The sequence below is a fragment of the Canis aureus genome, chromosome 1, assembly GCF_053574225.1.
Source record: "Canis aureus isolate CA01 chromosome 1, VMU_Caureus_v.1.0, whole genome shotgun sequence".
Taxonomy (NCBI): Eukaryota; Metazoa; Chordata; class Mammalia; order Carnivora; family Canidae; genus Canis; species Canis aureus.
Genome location: NC_135611.1, coordinates 92,959,169 through 92,976,952, shown reverse-complemented (window position 1 = coordinate 92,976,952; position 17,784 = coordinate 92,959,169). Strand labels below are relative to the sequence as shown.

Below are 17,784 nucleotides of genomic sequence, written 5' to 3'. Positions count from 1 at the left end.
TCTATTTCTGCCCCTATTTAGAGATGAAATTCAAGAGTAGTTGATCAAGTTCCTTGACCTCGGAATGGTTTCCTCAAAGAGCACAGGGCATTCTGTGGGTGGATCAGGTTACCTAATTCTTCTGCCCACTCTTTTTTCTCTTCAGGCGCAGTAGCCTCTCTAGCACCCAGCAGAGAAGGGTGGCTTGGAGCAACACAACTCTCCAGGTCACCTGGACCAGGCTGATCATATCTTCATCATCTTTGTTCCTCCTTTAAAAAAAGTAAAATTCCGGGATCCCTGGGTGGTGCAGTGGTTTAGTGCCTGCCTTTGGCCCAGGGCGCGATCCTGGAGACCCAGGATCGAATCCCACGTCAGGCTCCAGGTGCATGGAGCCTGCTTCTCCCTCTGCCTGTGCCTCTGCCTCTCTCTCTCTCTGTGACTATCATAAATAAATAAAAATTAAAAAAAAAAAAAAGTAAAATTCCATGTTAGAATAAGAAGTCACACAGACAGGCTATAATATAGAAGTTTATAGATCAGAATCTTTTTTTTTTCTAAATTTTATTGATTTATTATTTATTTTAGATCAGATTCTTTGAGCATAGTTGTGATCCCTCTCACTATTTGTATTTTCACCGAAGGCTCTAGCTGTTGAGTGTCATTCACTCATTCATTTATTCATTCTCAAATACTCAGCTTCTCTATGTGCCAGGTTCTGTTTGAGGTGCTAAAGCTAAAACTTCCAGTAGAGGAAGCAGGCTTATACCTACGGGGTGAATTTGGCAAGTAAGACCTTTGAAGTCAACAGTAAGAGAATAGTCCATGTGTAGGCGGGGAATCATACCATCTATTTATCCCTTGTAGCACTTGGCAAATTTTTAGATGCTTAATATATACTTAAAATTCAGGATTTTAGTGTGCAGTAGAATGAGATTAAGCAGGAAAGGAAGGACCCTATAGACTATATACAGCCATCAGAGCACAGACCCCCAGGTGGCTAAGAGTGGGCCCTGTCTCACACTTGTGCCCATGGTTTGAGTAATCTCCTGCTGAACCCCTGCCTCAGAGCAAAGCAACCCCTGTTGCTGCATACTATTAGGCCTCTTGCAAATCTACTGTCTAGAATGTTAAGTTGAGATGAAATCTGGGCTTGAAGCAAAACAGTATAGAAATATATATAAGTGGGTTAGAGATAGCAGAGTGGACATTACACTTACAAAACATTAAGAATGTCACTGGATTCCAGGATCTATGTCACCCTCTTCTATCAACTGCCAGGAAATTTGTTCACTCTTAGATCTGAGTGCTAGGAAATTGTATAATCACAGACTTGGATTCAAACAAGCAAGCAGTCACCTAGTTAGTAGACTGGATATATTTCAGGAATCTGGTTACAGCTAGACAACAGAAGTCCATGTCACAAGATGGTCCTTACTACTATGAAGCCCATTAGTAAGACCAAGACTTCTGAGTCACTCAAGTGAGATCCCATGATTTCACCTTGACCAAGACCTTCAGTGTGCAGGAAGGGCATTGGGGTAGGGAGGGAGGCCATCTTAATCCATATCTGCTGAGAGTGTAAGCCAGTCAGTGAGAGCAGTCATCATTTCTGTACTGCTGAGAGTCCTCAGAGTTCATCAAAAAGGACAGGGGACCAGCTGATGAGAAGAGATGCCCATCAGAAGCACTCTCTTCCTCTATTTCAAATGAAATCAGAGCTGTTCTGTGTTTTCCTATCTGTATTTCATTTGGAAAACTTGCTGAAGATTAAAAATCATCTAAAAGTTGTTCTCAGAACCTCTCACTCTTTAGTGTAAGAAATACCTTGTTAAACATGAAGATTTCCAGACCATTGACCCAGACATTCTGATTCACTCAGTCTGCCCAAAGCTGAGCTGGAACTGATGCTGTGGCATCTTCTTTAAGAGCCACTGACCTAGACCCCAATTGTGGGGCTCAGTGCCCCCTTTGCCATGCTTCTCCAATCAGGGGTAATCCAAAGGAAGCAATTGGCCAATGGTGGAGAATGTAAATACTTTCCCACTTCCTTCTTCCTTTACTTCCTGGGGAAGTCCTCTAAATATCGCACAACCTAAAAACCAGAATGGCTCTCATAGAGCCCGGTGGGGGCAGGGGGACTACAGCTCTTCTTTGTCTGAAATCCTCTTCTCTGCCAGACTTTTCTTACAGCAGAGCTTGCTTGGAAGGCCAGGGGCACACAATATTAAGTCTTCATTCCTTGCCATTCTTTCCTTGTTCTGCTTCAGGCTCAAGTACCCCTGAGTCAGTGGCTTGTAAGCTCTAGGGGGCAGAGCTCTCCTCAACCAGGGTAGATACACCTTTGTATTCAGGGAAGGTAGGAGCACCAGGCTTATAATAAGCCAGTAGGAGCTAGAATTTGCACTGGGTTTTACTGTTTGCCAAACATTTCCACACTTACTATTTCATGTGATCCTTATTCAGAAGGAGTGCATACGCTAGCAACAGGGTGGAACCCGCCCATAGAGAAACTCCCAACTCATTCTTACCAACCTCAACCAGTGGCCACTTATGTATGCTGTCACTTTACACGACTATCAGACACAGCATGGCCAGATCCCAAACCCCCGTTTGGGGCCTCACATGTATCCAGGATGTTGGAGTCACGGGCAGGTGTTGGGGTATGGTTGGCAACTCATGTTCAACTGGGCACTGAATCCCATCCATGTGTTCCCTCTGCTTCTTTCCCTTCCCACCGTGAGGATTATGCTGCCACGTGAGTATTATTATCCCCCTTTTATAAATAGGACTCACAGGCTCAGAGAGGCTGTGGTTTCCTCAGGGCCTCACAGCCAGTACATGGCAAAGCCAGGCTGTCAGAGCCATTTCAGACTCTTCGGGTCTTCCAGTTTTGAAAGTCTTTATTTTATGTCATTTCCAAGTGTTTCATTATCACCATCAGGATTCACTAAACCATCTTACTATAACTGCAGATACCCACACATGACAGTTACTGAGACACATTGCGATTAGTTTACCTTGGCAGCTTATCACTTTGAGAATTTGGAAGCCATAGGCCACCATGTGTTAGAGGTTTGGGTGGGTTGAGGATATTTAAATGAAAATGGATTACATGTCCGAACCAGGAGTGTTCGGCACCTGCCTTCCTTCTCACTCTACCCTGTTGCATTTCCCGTTTGTCCCTGTCAGTAGCCCGGAAACGATTCTGAGGGCAAGAATGGGACTCATGGTAACAAACACTGCTAGCAGCTTCTATAGACTGTCGAGGTGCTATGAGGGGTGCAAGTGGAGGGAAGCACTCAGAGTGTCCCGAGCATGTCTTATTGCAGCCCCTCAACTGGCAGCAGAAGCCACAGATGAAAATGGTGTCCCTTCTTGGGTCCAGGTTGGTTTTTCTAACTAGAAGGCCTCATGCTGAGGCCCATCTGACTGAGGACAAGGAGACCAGGCAGTTGCTCCGGTGGTCAATTTCTGGACCATTGTCACAGGGCTCCTTCAACAGGAATGTGTCCAAATGGAATTGTAAGGGTTATTATTTCCATTATTTTCCTCTTTCTTAGTACAGTAGATGCTTAAATGTCAGTCGTAAATAGCTCGAGTGCTGTGCAAGCTGGTTCAGTTCTCAGCCCAAAGAAAAATCTGTCTTCCTCACACAGTCTGTGAGCCATTCCTGCAGCTTCCCCATTTATAGACTCTGTATTAAAATGAAGAGTCCATTTCTTCACCACTTCCAGGGCGTATACTTAGTAGAGTTCTGGCTAGATGAAGACCTGAATGATGTTGATGGCCATGGCTGGGAGCCAAAAAATGACAACCAGATTGTAGAGATTCCACTTTTAAGAGCAGTACCATTTTAAACTCAAGGGTGGTGGGTAATGAGAGAAAAAATTGCTAAAGAATTGCTTATACATTTTAAAGAATCTAGAAATACTTCTGAGCTTATTTCATGGCAATAATAATCACTTCTATTTACTAAGGGCCTACTACATGCCAGGGAATGCAATATGTACTTATATAAACATTCTCCTATATAATGCTTTCCACAACCCTATAAAATAGGTATTATTTTAAAAGAGAATGACTCTGAAGGAGGAAAATGGTTTACCCAAATTGGATAAATTAACACAGTTGGTTAATGGGGAGCATCCAGGATTCAAACCCAGATCCAAGTTATGCATGCAATGGATAGAAATGAAATAGTGACTAAATCCAAAAATTGGCCAAAAGAAATTTCTGAAATGTCTGTTTCTACTTTTGAGGGTTTTCAGAATTTTTTAGTGGTTAGGTGATTTTATTGATTTTTATTAATTCAATGTCTTGCTCCCTGATGAAAGTGTTTATACATTATGAAATATTGGTCGTCCAGTGTGAGTGAATTGTCTCTGATCTTGGCAGTAAGGGACCTCAATAAAAATGGCAAGATTCTCTTAAAATTTTGTCCATGAGCTCAAGCCCTAGTAGTCTGAATGAACTATGTCACCAAACAGACGACGTTTGAGTCCTAGTTCTGAAACTCCATAGCTCTGAGGATTTGAGTAAGTTATTTTTACTTCCCTACTTCTTTGTCTATGAATTGGGGACAATGCTGCATAGCTCAAATGTTGTCGTAAGGATGAAGATTTTCTATATGAAACACGTAGGACAGTGCCTGCCTTAGAGCAAATAAATATTCGTTCCTTTCCTTCCTTCTGACAATTCCCTGAGCAGTTGGCAAAACACTAACCAAAGTGTTCTACAAAAATACCAGAGCAGAGCAAGAGAGAAAGTGCTGAACTGAGTAGGAACATATATAGTGACTGTTTCAGTTCCGCTACCCATTTGTGTTAAGATAAAGGCTAGATCTATGAATGATTCCAAATATCTGGACATTTGGAAATATTAAAACGGTTGCATGAATTTCCCACTTTTATTTGCATGGTATCATATAAGTGAAGTGCTGGTTATAAAGGCAGGGAATGCAGCAGCTCCTGTGCTTCTATCACATCTCTGCGATGGGAATATTTGTTTGAATCACCCGCTTACAAGATAGGACTATCAGATGGCCATCTGAGAAGGAATGCACAAGTTTTCTCATACTAAGGCACCATGTGAGTAGTAAGCATGGGACTCCCTGGGCCCTTCTCTGAGTAAGGCTGGGGTGTATAAAATCAGGCGGGGAGCCAACAGGAATAGAGTCCTGTATCTACTCTGTATGTCCCTGTCCCTGGGCTCCCTGATTTGAACCCTCCCATTCCTCACCAGGGTCCGTCCGTCCCTGCCCCTACCCATGCAGCAGTTAGAAGACTGAGGCCAAAAACAAAACAAAACAAAACAAAAACCCTACCTTTCCTCAAGTAACCTGCAAAATTATAGTCTCTGCAGAAAAATAATTAGGGTCACAAAGCTCATAAATACATATCCTTCCTTCCACTTGGCTAGCAAACAACTGTACCACCAAAAAGCTGAGGCACTGCCAGCTTTCCCCGTGTCTCTGATACCTTCTTGTCCTCCTCCGGAGCATGAACCCATCAAGCCACTGGCAGAAATGGACTCTGTCGGGGCTGGTCCTCCACAGAGCTGCGGGACCGACGGCCCCCTGATTGTGCCTGCCACCACCAGCCAGGGCCCCACAGAGGGAACCGCTTTCAGCACCCAGCCTTCTTTCTCCTCTGTTGCCTTTCCCTCTTCCTACTTGCACATTCTGGAGAAAAGAGTACTTTATATCTCCCTTCAAGAATATGTTCTCTATGTTGTCATATATAGTGTGGAACCAAACATATTACTTGGTTTCTCCTGTGTGTGTTTATCTTTCTCACTAAAACATAAACTCCAAGGAGGCACATGGTCTGCCTTATTCCCCGTTGTGACGCCAGTAGTCCGGTGCTTAGTAAAGAGTCTTTGAGTGAATAAAGGTGTAAAACCGGAAATGCTTGTGCTTGGAGAAGAAAAAGAAAAAGTAGCATTTAGAGAGCGCCAACTGTGTGCCAGGCACATGCTCAGCACTCCACCAGGGCCTTTTCTCTCAATCCTCTGAGACCTGCACACTTGTCAAGTAGATGCTGTGAACCCCCTCAGTTTATGAAAATAGACCAACAGGCACAGACACACGCAGCAGCCAGTGTTCCTTCTAAAGGGTCCAGTGAGCAGCCGGCTTCACTGCAGTGGCAGTGGCCAACCATGGCAGTGCTTGGCCTGATCCCTGAAATGACATCCCCAGGTCACGCAGAAGCTGAAGGCTTTTTCCCATCCCTAGCTATTGGGGGGGTTGGGAAGTGATTGCTGTTGGGTGTTTTTTCCAGGAAGAGTCACAAAGGTTTCTGCTGAGCCTGCCCAGAGACACTTGGCTGAGGAAGTAGTCCCAGGGGACCACACTGTGGCCCGGGAGGGGCTCCCCCTGCGTGCTGCCTCTTTACATTGTCCCCGTGCTCGTGCTCAGGGAGGGGTCAGTCTTTGATTCTGCACACTGTCCGTCCAGCACTTTTCCTGGTGCCCGGCATTTGGTGGTGGTTCCCAGCCTCACGTTAAAGGAAAAGGAGAGTTAAACAATTTGCAAAAGCCATCTGCTACATGAACAACCTACTAAGTACATAGCTCCCAACACGGTGCCTTGATGAGAGGTGCGGGCTGATGCTGTTCATCCCTATCCATGAGGGCCCACAGTTGGGTCGAGCCTCTGTGTTGAACCTTACTCCACCACCACGTGGTAGGGGCCCCTGGGGACGGGCCTGTGCTTGTTGCCACTCCCAGCGGGCACCAAGAGCCAGTATCGAAACTGTGCAACACGTTTCCTTTTCTTTCTCCTACTTCTAGAAGAGAATGTGGCTCACTCCTCCAGGAGAGCTGGAATGCTCTGGAAGTTTAGCTTCAAACAGTCACTCATCAGCCCCCTGGAGGGTTACAAGTTGGGTGACCATTGTTCACTTACCGATGTATGTGTATTCTGGTTTTTTTTCCACAAAGATTGCAATGGTAGATTTTTCAGGAAAAGACAGATGTAGTAAAGAGTCTAATATATTTCCTATCTTGGAGGCCATGGGTCTAAGAATCATTGTCTGGCTTTTGTTTAAACCTCGGGTAGTGGGTTCTGTGTTTTTCCTTCAGGAATTTAACCAGAAACATTTCTGAAACAAGGTGTGCTCTAAACACTGAGAAGGCACAGATTTTCCGAGAGCTACACTGTCCAGGATAAGAGCCATGAGCGACATGTGCCTATTTAAATTTTAATTAATTAAAATTAAATAAAGTTAAAGGGCCAGTTCCTCTGTCGGACTAGCTCTACCTCAAGTGCCTGGCAACCATATGCAGCGACTGTACCGGACAGCGAGATATTGGTAGAAATAGATCATTTCCGTCATGGAAGAGAGTTCTGTTGTATGGTGCTGCCCTAGATGACACCCTTCTGTTAACATAGTTAGTTGTGTAATTCCTCTCTTGTCTGACTCTCCCCACTCCCCTTCCACTTTGGGAGGAAAACCCACACCCAGCTTCATGGGCCTGCTTTGTCATCATTAGCAGCAGGAGTGACCTGGACTCCTGATCGAACGTAGACCCCATGTGACAAAGTGAAGGGGAAGGTGTTTTTAGGAATGATGTTTAAGGAATGTGTGAAGCACATAGAGAATATTACAGGGGAAAACAGAAGATAAAGCAATGTATATAACAAACATTACAGTTTTGTGTAATACATCTGGCCATATCTAAATGTAGAAATAAAACTTTCTTCTTTCTTTGTTTATACTCTTCTACATGTTCTGGTTGGTACAATTAATTCCAAATATATATACATATATTTTATAATTAGGAAAACAGGTGTATTTTTAGAAGGGAAAAAACTTCTCAAAATTGACAAGAAGAGGAATGATTCTCCTTGAACTTCAGGAACTGCAATGTGGGTAGATCAAGCTTATCTGGAGATTCCGCCCCTGCCATTTTTGGAGGCAAAGTAACGTGTTAAATGGAGTAGGGGTGATTTTATAATTGAAGGTGACAGCCAACATTTATTGCCAACATGAATGTCCGTGTGTGTTCTTACGCTGTTATAACTGTGTGTGCTCTTGCTCCAACAGCATTAGCAATCCTCAAGGACGAGGCATGATCTTCTGTTTCCTTGGGTTTTCCCACACCACCTGATGACCATCATTGACTATCTGACTGACACATTAGCCGACCTTGCCCTCAAGCTTATGTTTTATGCCCATTAAATGTGTTAACATCTTGCCTCACTTTGCTTTTGGTCTGAGGAGTACTGTGCTCCATCCACATTCACTGCATGAAATCCCACAGCTGGAATACAGGAGCCGCTCATCAGAAGACGAGTTAGGCTTCCTCAGGGCTTGTGTGTGTGGCGAGACCCTAAAGGATTTCTTAAACCCTTCGTTAGTTTTATGGAACTAGCACCGGGAAGAGGGCATGGTAAGGCTCTTTGATTTGCCTGACCACAGCCATCCACGCCAGTGTACTTGGCATCTCTGGTGACTGGCTTCTTGGAGCGAGGGATTTCATAAAGAGGATTTTCTTTCCCCGAGTTGGCTGTGAGAGCCATCAGACATGCTTGCGGGACCGTTCTGGTTTCAGCTGTTCGTCGTGTCAGCCAAGACACCCACAGGCATGAATTAGAGTCCACTGTGCCTTCTCACTGTAACCCAGGCGGCCGGGGGCGGGGGGCGGGGGATCTGGGGGCTGTAACCCAGTATGCTGGATTTAAAAGTTCATGTCGCCGGGTGTGTTTCACTGCATCACAGGCCCTTTTAAACTCACATGTCGCAACACTCAGTTGTAGGGGGAAGCCGTGTAACAATTCTGCTCTTTTAGAAGCATGAGAGAAGATATGGAAGAGAGAGAATCGGTTTTCATAAAGGCCAGAGGTCTCTATCCGTGAACCTGACCTACCTGCGTGTTTAATGTCCCTATTCAGGGAGTTGCAAGAGTTTAGCAAGAGATGTCTTCTGCTCTTGGAAGGGAAACCGTTTCCTGAGGAATGCTATCAGGGAATTTACAGGTGACCGATTTGAGCAGAGCCAGCAGAGTGATATAAATAGCAAATATGGTCTGTTCTCCTCCATGAGGAGACATTACATCCTAAAAAACCCACCCATGGTGGTTCAGGATCATGTTTCCCTCCTGATATATGTGCCTGGTCACCAGGTATCCAAAGTCAAGATCAGTCCAGGGAACCTCCCAAACCACAAGCTGCTCATCCCTCAGACTTCCTTCAAACCCCTCAAACTTGTTGCTGTTTTGAGCCTGCACTGGGCTGAGTGAAGAAATCGAGATATGTGTCGATTAGTGGAGGATCTAAGGACCAATATGGACAAGATGTATACAGCTCAGGTCCCTATGGGGACATGAATGTTCCAGAGGACTTTGCCTGGGGAGCAGATGTGCTCCATCCATATGCCTGCTGCTGTATCCATTCTTATATTTGATTATTATTGAAAGACTTACTTGTTACCCTTTTGAAAATTTTATTTCTCTTAATAACTAGGGTTTTGTTTTAATTTTTTGAGGATTGGGTGGTTATAAAATCATTTCACTTTTAATTTTACTTATTTAACAAACCTATATAAAATAAAATATACAAGTATTAATTATATAATTGTATTATCAAATTATATTCTATAATATGTAAATATTAACTCATTTAATCTTTATAATAACTCAGTGAGGTGTAGGTACTACTTTTAACCTCATTTTGAGTTTAGAAAACAGACACTGGGAGGCTAAGTAATTCACTAACATTACACAGTGTGTGAGTGGTTAAGCTAGGTCTTGAATCCAGGAAGTCTGGCTCCAGCATACTTGCTCTTCCCCACTATTAAAATTCAGAAAAATATAAAGCCAAAAATGCCAGCCCAAAAGGCAAAGGTTGCCTTGCCAGGGCACCTGGGTGGCTCAGTCGGTTAAGCATCCAAGTCTTGATCTCAGCCCAGCCCATGATCTCAGGGTCCTGAGACTGAGCCCCGCACAGACTCTGTGCTCACTGCGGAGCCTCTCCCTCCTGTCCCTCCCCACCATTCATGTGGTCTCTCTTCCTCTCTTTCTCTCTCTCTTAAAAAAAAAAAAGAAGAAGAAGAAGAAATGATGCGTTGCCATCTATGCTATGCATGGACTGGCACATGAGTGTGCCCAGTCTCCATATTCAGTTTTGTAACTTGCTTTTGTTTCCTTCTGAACCTTATATAATGGTCTTTCCATGTTGTTAAAACTCCTTGTAGATATTGTTTTAATGCCTACTTAATATTTTCATCATGTAAATGTACCCCTCTTTGCTTAATCATTCCCTTATAGTTGCCTGTTGGGCCGTTGGGGTTTCTGTTCTAATAGCTAGCCCTGTAATCACTACCTCTATGCAGAATTGCTTCTGTTCTTTGGAATAGACTTAGAATACCTCCTTAGAAGTAAAATCCCCAAGTCCTGGTGTATGAATATGGACACTTTTAGGGTTCTAGATACAGATAGTCCAATGGTTTTCCAAGAAGTTTGCACTCTCACAGAGTCTACAACACTGGACAGAAACAACTTTGTCATTCTCACACCAGCACAGAGAATGGTTTCTAGAAATCTTTGCTAATGTGATGGGTAGAATATGATATTTTATTATAGTCATGATTCTATTTCTTTGTTGGCTAGAGGACTGAGTTTGTCCATATTCGTTGATCAGTTATCTGAGTCTCCAGGTGGTTTGGTTGGGTCCTTTGCCCATCTCTCTGCCAAGATCATACACAGAAGCCTTTAGAGATCAAACAAAGAAGGGTTAATGGTTTCCCATTCTTTGTTCTCCTGCCTTGACGTGTTATCCCCCCGGGTATTTTCCTAGTCTGTACTGCTATACGTGCTTTTAATCCCTCCCCACAAACCTTATGGGCATTTTCCCCCAAAATTCTATATAAAGTATACTACTATCTACTTTTAAATGATATTATTTCATTTTCTGTGAGTGTTCCTGATGCATAAATCTGCATTGGTCCTTATTTCTTGGATCACAAGCTCCTAGAGGGCCAGACTGTGTTTTTAGGAGCAGTTCTGCACGTGTTCTTGGTGATGTTGCCAGCAATCACAGAACAGGCCTCCTGGCCAAGGGTGGTGTGAGCATTTACACTGGCTACCTTGAGAATACTAACCAGAAATGAGAAGGGTCATGAGCATAGTTGGCTGGATGTGCCAGTGTGCCCTGGTTGTACTTGAAGAGAGTCAAAAAGAACCTGAATAACACCTCCCTTACCTGTTGATCATTAAGAAACGGAGCAGTTCTAGTGGAAGAAGGCATACAGGACTAGGGCCCGTGGATTAGCCCTGTGTTCTCCATCATCTAATAGGAACCCCGAGGCATGTTCTCTGTTAATCCCTTGTGTTTTTTTCCTACTAGAGTAGTGATAGCAATAATAACCGAGGTTTATAAAGCACCTTAAAATGTTACACATGGTCTTTCTTACCCCTTCATCTTCACAATAGCCAGTGAAACCGACAGTCACATTTTGCAGTTGAGCAAACAGACACAGTGAACAGCAACTCTCCCTTCAATAAAGTATCAAGTGAAGATTTCATTATTAGGTTTTTAAAAGCCTATTATACTGCAGGCAAACAATCCGTTGACTTAGATGTATCATGAGGCCAGGAGGAAGAAGGAAAAGGTAAGGTATCTTGGGAGGTGTGGAGGATCATGGAGCAGGACCACAGACACTCCCTAGAAACCTCTGTTACACAAGAAAAAAGCATTGAAAGAGATCAATGAAACAAGAGCAGCAGAATGTTGATGATTATCTTCAAATATTAAGCGATCTTTCCCCATATTCATTACAGGATATCTTCGCTTCTAATTGTCCCATTTACGGCAAAAATCAGCAGTAATGATACAGCACATCCCATCCTGTAGGATACTTCATGTGCCTATTCAAAATGATGATATAAATGTGTATGAACTTACCTGTTAGAAGGACAGATGGTTGGATAGATCTATGTTGCTTTTTTTTTTTTTAAGTGGGCCTTGATAAGAGCATGCTTCAGGTTTTACCAAATGTAAAAAGCAGGGTAGAATTTAAGATAAAGGAAGTGAAGATATACTCAGAACCCGGTGAGAGGGATGGGGTAGGCATGTTCGCCAAAGGTCAGGCCTGCAGTCTCCAGGACTCTTCAGAGCATGGAGGGAAGGTAAGAAGCCCTTCAGCTTCCTGTACTGGAGCGGGAGATAAAAATGTCATGAGCCAACAAGCTCTGACAGCCCCTGAAGGTACAAGAGCTTCTGCTCCAGTAGTGCATTTCAGATGCTCGCTCAGATTTTACAGGGGGGCTTCAGAGTTAAAGGCATTTTGTTGTTTGCAGCCAGGCTGAGCGCGGGTCTGGCTGTGTCGGGGTGATATTGCTATGTGGGAGTTGGGCTCTGCAAGAGCTCACTGCCTTGCTTGCATTTCAGGATTTTACGGGCAGCTGCAGACCTTCTGCCCCCCGCAGTACCCCGACTCCCAGAGAACCGTGCTGCCCAGCAGCTCCTGTGGCGCTGTACCTTCCTTCGAGGACTGCCTGGCCCCCACACCCATGGGTCAGGCTGGCTTTGATGTGTTCCACAGAGCCTTCTCAGCCCACTCGGGCATTGCAGGTATGTTGTTGTCTGTGACTTAGAAACTCCTGCACACTAGCAGGTGAGACCAGGTGGGTTTCCTGTGCCCGGCCTGGACTAGGCATGAGCCCGCACATGGCCACATCCAATCTTGTTGAATCTACCCCTGAAATGGCTCTCCTCCTCATGCTTCTCTCCAGCCCCACTCCAACCACCCTGGCTCAGGGACCTTAGTATCTCTCCCAGACTATGGCAACAGCCACAGCCTTCCAGCAAGTTCCCTGAGTTGACTCTGTCTTTAAAATTCTGCCTTCCATACCGCCACGAACATTGCCTTCCAAAAATGAAGGTTTAAATAAACCCCTTTCTTCCTTGGATACTCTATATTCTAGTCTCCAGTTGCCTAAAGAATGAAGTCTACTCCCAACGAGGCATCCAAAGCTCCCAGGAGGTAGGCCTGATCAGACTGACCAGACTCTCTCCCTTACACACGTCTCCCTACATGTGTTCCACCTGAACTTGGCCAGAGCACTTGGCCCCACAGCCTTTCCCTCTCTGTCTTTGCACTCTGTTTCCTCCTTCTAGAATGTTCTTTCTTTACCTCTCCATCTGAGAATCTCATCTTTATGACTCAACTTTAATATCATCTCCTTTTTGAGGCCATCCTTGGCCTTGCCCAGAGCACTTTGCTTTTACTTCTACTTAGCCTGTATTATGTGCCAAGACTTATTTTAGCCATCTGCCTGCAAGTTCACCTCCTCCCCCCATTAAGGTCCCTGAGGACAGAGGCTACCTAAGGGCCTAGCCCATGACCCCACTCAGTGTTTGCTGAGTGCACGCACCATGGATGTGGCCAGGCAGGAGCATTAACCTCATGTTCTTTCTCTTCCAGTGTATGATTTACCTTCAGGGTCCTCGAGCCTCTTTGGGGAGTCTCTTCGCGGCGGGCCTGAGGATGCCACGTTCTTGCAGATCAGTGCCATGGACCGCTGTCCTAGCCAGCTCTCCTCTGTCTATACCGAAGGCTAAAGGCTCCCAGGGCCTCCACTCCCACTGGCCTCCAGAACCTTTTCATTGCTTGCCATCTTTTTTTTTTTTCATATTCTCATAGACTGAGGAAAGGATGTCAGCCTCTTCACTGGAACCCACAAGGTCACCGATGTGTCTTTGGAAGGTGGGACTGGTCAGAGCTGGGCTCTGCAGGAATATTTGCAGTTGCTCCTCTTTCTCTCTGGGTTTCCTGGTGACTAGCAGGACTGACTGTCTTTTCAAAGGGAATTTAAGAGTCACTCTGCCAGATACCTGTTACTTCCAGCTGTCACTTCTTCCTCAAAGGACACCAGTGAAATGATGCGCATATGAAAACACAGTTTGTGGATCACCCTTGCACAAAACTCCAAACAGGGAAGGACTACCCAGATTGCCAGAAGCACAGGGCAATGCCTCACCGCTGCTCATCCTCCCCGCTGGCTCATGTGAAACCAGGCAACCAGGGAAACCTACTCCCAAAGTACAGAGTGGGCTTGGAGAAGCCTGGGTTCCTGGCACCGACCCCGGCCTGGTACCCCAGTGAGCCGGCTGCCTCTCTCCTCTTACTATCCCCATGCTAACTGAATGCTTTTCAGTATTTCTCCAAAAGCAGGATCAGAAGGTTCTGTCAAGCACAGTCCCTTGAAAGGCACTACAACTTGTTTTATATCCCAGCAACATATCTTAGTTCTTTTATTTTAAAGACTTGTTATTTACATCTACTTTTAAAGGAAAAAAATATTTAGAGGTCTGTGTTTTGGATGGAAATAATTATTTTAATCACCCCCGTTATATCCCTTCTCCCCCAGCTATAGCTGTGCTGGGCCCCACCTCACAGCGTCAGTGAGCCACCCCTACAAGGGTAGTTTCACATCTAGCAAAAGCCACCTGCGGGATATGAGGTGGGCCCAGCCCCTTGCCAGTGCTGTAGCAAGAACCCTGGAGGGTTGACTATTCCGTGACTCCACCTCAAAGACCTTGGACAACTGCAAACATCGCTGGACTGGTTGACCCATGGCCTCCACGTGGGTGCTGTGCCCAGGGTCATTCTGGTGTGAGAACAGGGACCCACGGAGCTGAGATCCTGGTTGTCTCAGAAAAACAAACTAGAGGTGCCCCATGTCCAGTTATTTTGCACAGCTTCCGCTTACCTCCTTTGGGATATCTACTCACCCATCCGTCTGTCCCTCCCCCATGCCCTCCTCTCCCTCCTCCTCATTATGCTCCCCTGCTTCCTGTCTGCGTTCACACACACCCACCTGCCCTTACCCACCTGACGGGCACTCCGAGCAAGCTCTGCCCAGAGGCAGGTAGAGGGGAAGTCCAGGGAAGGTAGGCAGAAGCTAACTTTTCCTGAAACTCTCATTTGAGGGCCTGGGATTCTTCCAGCGCTCTTGGTCGTTTGTTAGCAACCCTGAATAGGAAGCCACTTTCTGTGATGCGTTTACAAAGCTTATTAAAAAGATCTCAAACCCATGCATAGGCCCTAAAAAGTAGCCAAACCCCAAAGACACGTGTAAACTCTGACTTTCCAGAACGGTCCCATGTCACAGTTTCCTTTCTCTTGTAAAGTGAAACAGTGCTACTTGTCCAGCCGAGATCATTATGGTCTCCAACAGGCTTTACCCAGCAGGGTGTCAGACTTGGGATCCGGGGCCAGTTTGTACCCCGACAGACCGGTCCTAGCAGTCGGGCTGCACGGTGGCTCGCTAGCAGCTCGATGGGGACTTGATCCCAATGTGCCCTAGAGTGGGAAGACCAAAGAGCCAAGTGTGGGGCCTGCTTTTACAGTGCTCGAGGCCAGGCTGGTTTCTCTGACGCGTGAGCTCTGAGCTGAGGACAGCCACTGTGCAGACATCCAGGGCTGCCAGAGAGCTAAGTTACTAACTTTACAGAAGTCCACTTTGTTTTACGAAAGAAGGCTCCTCAGGCCTCCCTGCCGGGTGAGCCCTCAGACTGCAAGTCAGATGCCACCCTCCTTGCCGGCTTTGTGGGTCATGTCCCTGGGCCTAAACCGGGACACATGCGTGCTAACTCTGCCATCCCTCGTGTGTCCTTGGTCACACTTGGGAAAGGAAGGTAAGCTCTGCTATCTTTAGACAATGTGTCCATTCTTAAATACTGGAGCCTTTGTAGGGACCTCAGAACAGGCTTCATTTGTGTGAGGAGGAAGGAAAAGACGAAAAGCAAGGTTGTTATTGCAGTGATGTCAGCCCTGCCATGTGGCTTGATATAATGAAAGTGGGCAGCGGGGGAGGAGGAGGACAAAGGCAGAGGCTGGGCCTCAGAAACTATGGATGTCATCTTCCTCTTTGGCTGGAGGAGATGCGCCTGCGCCAGTGTCGGGTCAAACCCAGGCCTCGAGGTGGCCCTGCCCCTCTCTTGCCTCACTGCTGCTCTGGGGGTGTTGGGGCGCAGCCGGAACAGAGGCCAGCCCCTGAAGGGCACTGGTGGCAGTTGAGGGAGCGGCTAGTGCAGCCCACAAGCTCCGGTGTCCCCTCTTAGCTGTGGAGCATCCTGGTGGCTCCAGGTTTGAGCCTAGGCCCTCAGGGTGTGACACGTTCCAGTTCCTTGTAAACTGCACATGCTGTTCTCAGATTCCAGAACCTCACCTGACCTCCAGGTTCGTCCCTGGCTTTCTTTCTCACCTTGCACGAGATTCACAGATGTGTTCCTCGTTACATTTGTGGCAGTGAAAGTAGAAACTTCCAAAAATTCATTCCTTTCCGTTTCCTGGCCATTTTCAAAGTGTCGATATGTAACCAACCACTTTCATAAACAGCAGAGATTGTCCTTCCCCTCTTTTGAAACAAAACAAAACAAAAAAGCTGGTGCTTGTGAAAATACACACAGCTCAAAGCCAATTATCCTATTACATTGAAAAAAAAATCAATCTGCCTACATTTCATTGGCTGCATTGTCCTAATTCCCTAAAGGGACTGCCTCAAAATGTCAGTTATAAGTTAGCATCTGATCAGCTGTTAAATATTAAAGTATGTCCTAGTCCCATGAAGTGTCTCCCTCTACAACTCCCATCTCCCCAAGATTGCATAGGGGATTCTAAAGTAGACAGAGGCCATTCAGCGGACCCACTGATAGAACGGAGTGTTGGTGGTGGTCTGTTGTTTTTAAATTACCCGCTGTCAGGCACATTAGTAAGTTAGAGCAGAAGTAAATGTTCAGCTCCCCTGCCCAAGAGCCTTGACTGTCCATTCGCCTCGAAGTATTGGGAATAGCAACTGTAAATGTCCAATTTAATTATTTGGTATTTTATTTGACTGTTTGACCGTGACGTTTTCTAGCAGCATTTTGTAATGGCACTTTTTGTTGGTGGTGTGAGATTTCTGCAGTTACTTTTTATTTTCCTATTCTTTTCTTTTTTTCCTTTTCTTTTTTTTTTTTTTTTTTTTTGCAATGGATAAAGAAAAAAAAAAAGCCAGTCATTGGAGAAATGGCGAATGTAAAGAAGAGATTTATTTTGTACAGACAGCAGAGCATCCTGTGTAATGTTGCTGACATAAAGCACTTTGGGGGGAAGAGTGGAAATCTGGTTTCCATAAATCACATGGACTCTTGTACATAGTTATATACACTCACGTAGAGAAATGAACTGTATGTCATACTGGATATGGGGCCGATTTTACTTTAGGGGCACATCTGGTGCTTATTGTCATAAATCTTTTAAAGAATTAGGTACACTTTTTTTCTATTAATATGTATAGTTTTGTGATTTGTCACAGTTATGTTTCGTATAATCATAAGTTATTTTGTCTTGTTTCATGAAGTCCTTTTTTTTATGTCAAAAGTAAAATGAAGGGATTGTGCACTTGGTACAGAATAAAACTGGAACTGGAGAAAACACCGACCTGCCTGAAATCCTCCTTCAGCCAGCCAGGGCCTCCTGAAGCACAGTGGTAACAACTGGGGGTTGGAGGGGTTGTTTGTTTGTTTGTTTTACTATTTTGTTTTGTTTTACCATAAGCCTCCTTCCCATTGGGGATGGTAATTATAATTAAAAGCAGATGGGGGTGGGGGAGGGCGAGTCTAAGGCGGACTTTAAAATGCCGCATTGCTTTGGGCCAGAGCTGCAGCCTGGATTTAATTATAGATATGAGGACAAAATGGCAGTAAAAATGAATGTGTCCCTGAATCCTTTACATGTTGGGAGTGTCCATAAATAAAACATGAAGTTTTATTTCATCAGATTTAATTAAAGCTTTTATACATGTTTTATTGGTTAT

The 17,784-nt window shown here is 45.2% G+C and overlaps 1 protein-coding gene across 29 annotated transcripts in view; it reads left to right on the top strand.

The window, feature by feature from the left end:
- Positions 1-17,405, top strand: part of GLIS3 (GLIS family zinc finger 3) — a 548,443-nt gene extending 531,038 nt beyond the window's left edge. For 27 of the 29 annotated variants that reach the window (XM_077908856.1, XM_077908825.1, XM_077908770.1 and 24 more), the window contains 2 exons: positions 12,371-12,553; positions 13,407-17,405. In XM_077908856.1, the coding sequence (XP_077764982.1) occupies positions 12,371-12,553; positions 13,407-13,543 (320 nt within the window). In that variant the 3' untranslated portion in view covers positions 13,544-17,405. Of the gene's footprint in view, positions 1-145; positions 418-8,027; positions 8,589-12,370; positions 12,554-13,406 lie in introns of those variants that run through there. The other 2 variants (XM_077908877.1, XM_077908873.1) reach the window with 2 other exon arrangements.
- The last annotated feature ends 379 nt before the right edge of the window (positions 17,406-17,784 follow it).